We start from the raw sequence: 4694 nt of genomic DNA, 5'->3' as shown, positions 1-4694 counted from the left end.
TCTCATTCCCTCAATGTGGGACATTCTCAACACGCCTCCTCACGTATGACGAATTTTTAAGCCAAACACGTGGACAACACAAACGGGGTGACGTGGAGCGCGTGTGTGGTCATTGAGCTTTACACATGAGACAACCTACTTTACCATAAAACTAATTAATAATATATGGATTAACTCAACTTACCTATAAGCTCATACAGGTCTTTCCTCCTATTAGTATGGGACATTCTCAACAGAAAGGGGAAAAAACTATGAATCCCCCCACCAACAGATAGCAGACATGACTCATGAATATAAATATATCATGTGTGTCGAAGTATTTTATTGTTGCCCCAAAGTAAGACAAATTAGCCTTGTCAATTGTCATTGGATGCAATATGAATCCTTGTAGACCCATAAACATTCAGCAATATTGATACAATGATTTCTGGCTAGCTCCAATCATTTTCTTTAATTAATCAATTTTTTCACTATACTTTGATCATATTATCATCCTTTCATGATTACAAGATGTACAATTAGCTCAAAGGAAGCAATAAAAAGATTTCGTTACATACATTCATGTAATTTTTGTAGTGAAGAAAATTAATTAATGTCACGATGTATTTCGCGGAGACTTTAAGGATTCGACTTGAGATTTTCCTCGAGGGCCATTCAATCTTATGTAAAGCCTGTATTCATTGAACGTCATAGGAGAATATTGTGCAGGCTTGTCCGGCGTTACAAGCTCCTTCGCCGGTTGAATGGGTATGTCGCTCTTCGGATTGTAGAAGAAGGCCAACGAGAGTCTCTCTTTAGCTGGGTTTACGATGACCCTGTGCTCTACACTCTTGTACGTTGCATTACTTAAGACCTAATTCAAAACAAAGATTTGGACAATACCATATGAGAAATAGTTCAATTTATAAAAATTAGAATATTGATAGGAACAAAATGAGTGATTATTTGTCGATAGTATCCTTTTAAACAATATTCTATAACAATTGCATGTATAAACATAGCAATTCATTTTTCTTCAATTCTTGAATAATTTTTCTTCAATTCATTTTTTGAAAAGAAAAATATACTGATAATGCATGTCGTTTAAGTTCCAAACAATCATCACTTGGCACAACTTGTTCATGCACCTTGCTGTTTTTAAGCAGGCATGGAAATATGAGTCCATCACATGGATTGATTAAAAGAGGCACGTTTTGACCCAAATTGTATGACTTGGTAAGGAAGAGGAGGAGCAGCCCATCACAAGTTGACCCCTCCATGTGCTTGTGATTCATGCATATTGGTAAACCATACATTTTTTTATTTAATACTTAATATAACAATATTGGAATGGATGATGTATGCGAAATAATATAATGAGTCAGCCGATAATAAGATATCGAATTGTTACTACGAGAATCGAAAGATCAAAATATAGCTAAACCATAACACTAGTGTATAAAATTTTCAATATTATAATTTTTATATGAGCTTAATCTAGAGGACAAAATAAATATAATAAACGAATAAAACCAACAAAAAAAAAGTAGTAGAAAAATCACCTGAATTTGATCCCCAATATTGACAATAAAAGCGTGTGGAGATGGTTTCACAGTGATCCAAGCCCCATCTTTCCGGACTTGTAGACCTGGGACTTGTTGGTCGGCGAGCAAAATGGTCATTCCGCCGGGGTCCGAGTGCGACGACAGGCCAAGGGTCAGGTCAGGCTGGGGGCACTTTGGATAAAAGTTAGTCCTTAGACATGCCCCAATGTCTTGGCCACCAAATGCATTTTGGAGAAAGTCTTCTCCTAATCCAAGGTTTAGTGACAAAGCCTTCAATATCCTCCCACCAAGCTTCACTACCTCCTTTCCATACTCATCTATTACTTCCCTATTAACCATGCAAATACACAACTCAATTATCGTGAAAAAAAAAGGATACACAACTTAAATTTCCACAATAAGGAAAAAAAAATATAAAAATTCATCTCAAGGAATTCAAATTCTGACATTTCGACTTAAAAGATAAATCGTAAATATTGTTACAAATCCAACAGACAAGTTTAACGTGAAACTAACTATTAAAAAGTTAAGTACAACTCGCTTGTACTGTAGACGAATTTTATTTCCCGAGTATGCACATATCACTTACTATACATATGGTTTTTTGGTTTTCCCGAGCATGCAATACAAATAATTATTAGGGATGATTTATGATTATGAAGAACATACAGAAAATCGGGAAGACAAAATGTAAGATCCCACATCATCTAGGGGTGAGGATCCTATAAGCCTTATATGTATATTTTTCATTTCTATCTAGCACAAGGCCTTTTGGGAACTCATTGACTTGGGTTCCGTAGGAACTCCGACGTTAAGCGAGAAGGGGCCAAAGCATTCCCAGGATGGGTGACCCACTGGGAAGTTCTGCTCGCGTGAGTTCCTAGAAACAAAACAGTGAAGGCGTGGCCGGGGCCAAAGCGGACAATATCGTGTTTCAGCGGAGTCGAGCCCGGATGTGACACAAAACATATCAACTAGTTCTTAATATAGTGATATTTTTACTATAACAAGTTGTAATATTTAAATACGAATATTTCCATCCATCCATACGTAACGGAAAAGAGAACCACACACTAATTATTTAAGTATGAATAATTAGAAACCTATAATTAGAAACCTACCTTCCATAATCAGGGAGGGCAGGCCACTTGTTGTAGTCCTTTAAGCACGACGGAAGATAGTGAAGGAAATAGTAATCGCTCCAGTCAAGAATGGCGCCTCTCTCAATTCCAAGCCTACTCCCATACCCTTCGTAAGTCTTTGGTGAGTTGGCATACGCCTGCTTCAACTCCATCGGCAAGTGGAAGAATTCCCGCCAAACCTCTTGGGTTTTGTCCATCAGTCCCGGGCTAACGCCGTGGTTCACCACTTGGAAGAATCCCCACTCACGGCACGCCTCCGAGATTTGGCTAAGCGTGGCTGCACGCGGGCGATCGTCTTCGCCGGATAAGCCTTGTAAGTCAATAACTGGGATGTTGGCATGATTAGAAAAATCGGATGATGAGATATAGGTGGGTCTATCAGGTGGGGGTTTGATGTATCGATCTGGGACTACGGGACTGTTGGATAAGGATTGTACTCGGACTATTGGCTCTGGCCAATCCTGTGGGCAACTCATGGTGTTTTTAGTAGCTTTGGAGTTCAAGTTTTCGATGCTTTGTAGTTTGTATGTATATATAGACAACAATTGTGTATATATAGAGCGGGATGACATCATGACAACCAACTTTAAAAAGAACAACGATTTTTTGGACTAGGATTATCTCCCTTCTTATATCTATCCCCTTTCCTCCTCTTCTCTCATATATTACTTTTTGTCTTATTATCTCTATAAAAAAAATTATATAAGATATTGACGTTGCTAAATTGTAACCGTTCAAATAGAAGGAGATAGAAAAAGAAAGATTAAGATAGGAGAGAATCTTCTAACCAATTTTTTTCTCAGTTTTAAGTGTGGGAGAGAGAGAGGATCATGGGGCGTGGATGAGAACGCAGAGGAACAGTAATTAAACGTGGGGTATGTAACTATAGTGGTGGGGAATGAAATGGACGTGAAAGAGAGACGTGAAATATGAATAATGCTAGAGAGATTAAATTTAAAAATTCAATTTGTAAACTAAATGATGTGCCATTAATAGGAATAAGTATGTTTATCAATGTTTAAGTAATAAATCAATCATCAACTTTCATGTCTTTTAGTTTTCCAAACTTAGTCTCCAAATTTAGTTTTCCTAGTATTACCCAGTGAAATATATATACAAACTTTTTTAACAAGTTTCAATCAGATACAAGGGTACTTTAGGTGCAGAATTGAGCTTAACTAAGTTTTTTTTTTATTTTTTTTTTATTTTTACAAACGATATTATCTATATTAAGAGGGAGAGAGTGAGTTTAGCCTCACAATGAGCTAGTACTAATGTGGTTCAAAATTGCTTTTGGCTATAATTGAACCTAAGACCTCTCACTTACAAACGAAAATGAATACCACAAGACTGTAGTACTAAGTGGCGTAAGCTTCTAAGTTAGTTAATATGTTTTTTGTTCTGTACTCAAATTTGAAATTCTCTTTCTATAATTGAAATAAACTTTTTTTTATATGTCAAATGGTAGATTTGTTAGATTAGATGTTAGATTAGTCGTCAATGAGATTCGAACCCAAGCCGTCATACAAAAGCTCAACTTCTTTCCACGATAAAAGGTCACTTGCAAATTAAATAAAGAATAATGCTAGAGAAACCAAATTTGCAAACCAATGGTTGTTGATGATTGAATTATTAATTAAGCGTTGATTAACGTGCTTATTTTCTATTGGTGACACATAATTTAGTTTGCAAATTTGATTTAAATTTATAATCCTCCAAGCATTATCCTTAAATAAATATTGGGGTAAACTATTCTTTGTCTTAAAAAAAATATTTCTTGTTTGCCTAAGGTTTTGACTAATGAAGGAACAAGATTTCAGATTATATAGTAAACCGTGTACACACTAGAAAAGAATGACAGTTATGGCGGCCGGATGAAAAGAGACTAAGAATAGTGGTTAGTTATAATCTACGAAATTCGGAGATCTGAGTCATTGAAATTTGATCAAACGGCTAAAGTTATAAATTTTAAAATGGGCCCCTATTTGTAACTGTTGGATCAAATTTC

At 36.0% G+C, this 4694-nt stretch overlaps 1 protein-coding gene across 1 annotated transcript; it reads right to left on the bottom strand.

The window, feature by feature from the left end:
- Positions 1-319: 319 nt before the first annotated feature.
- LOC137720715 (jasmonate-induced oxygenase 2) lies at positions 320-3230 on the bottom strand. Its single transcript, XM_068459822.2, has 3 exons — positions 2666-3230; positions 1542-1872; positions 320-853 (listed from the first exon to the last, which is right to left on the bottom strand). The coding sequence occupies exons 1-3, from the start codon at positions 3160-3162 to the stop codon at positions 596-598; spliced, it is 1086 nt and encodes a 361-aa protein (XP_068315923.2). The 5' UTR covers positions 3163-3230; the 3' UTR covers positions 320-595.
- Positions 3231-4694: the final 1464 nt, after the last annotated feature.

This window comes from Pyrus communis, chromosome 1, assembly GCF_041283825.1.
Source record: "Pyrus communis isolate YQ-2024b chromosome 1, ASM4128382v1, whole genome shotgun sequence".
NCBI classification, from domain to species: Eukaryota; Viridiplantae; Streptophyta; class Magnoliopsida; order Rosales; family Rosaceae; genus Pyrus; species Pyrus communis.
Note: the sequence above shows the minus strand (reverse complement) of the source record. Positions and strands in the feature narration are given on the sequence as shown.

Excerpts from the sequence above, each read along its gene's own strand:
- LOC137720715 (XM_068459822.2), bottom strand. The coding sequence starts at position 3,162 with ATGAGTTGCCCACAGGATTGGCCAGAGCCAATAGTCCGAGTACAATCC. Across the intron at positions 1,873-2,665 it reads GCCCTCCCTGATTATGGAAG|GGAAGTAATAGATGAGTATG; the intron begins GTAGGTTTCTAA and ends CATGGTTAATAG. Across the intron at positions 854-1,541 it reads ATATTGGGGATCAAATTCAG|GTCTTAAGTAATGCAACGTA; the intron begins GTGATTTTTCTA and ends GTTTTGAATTAG.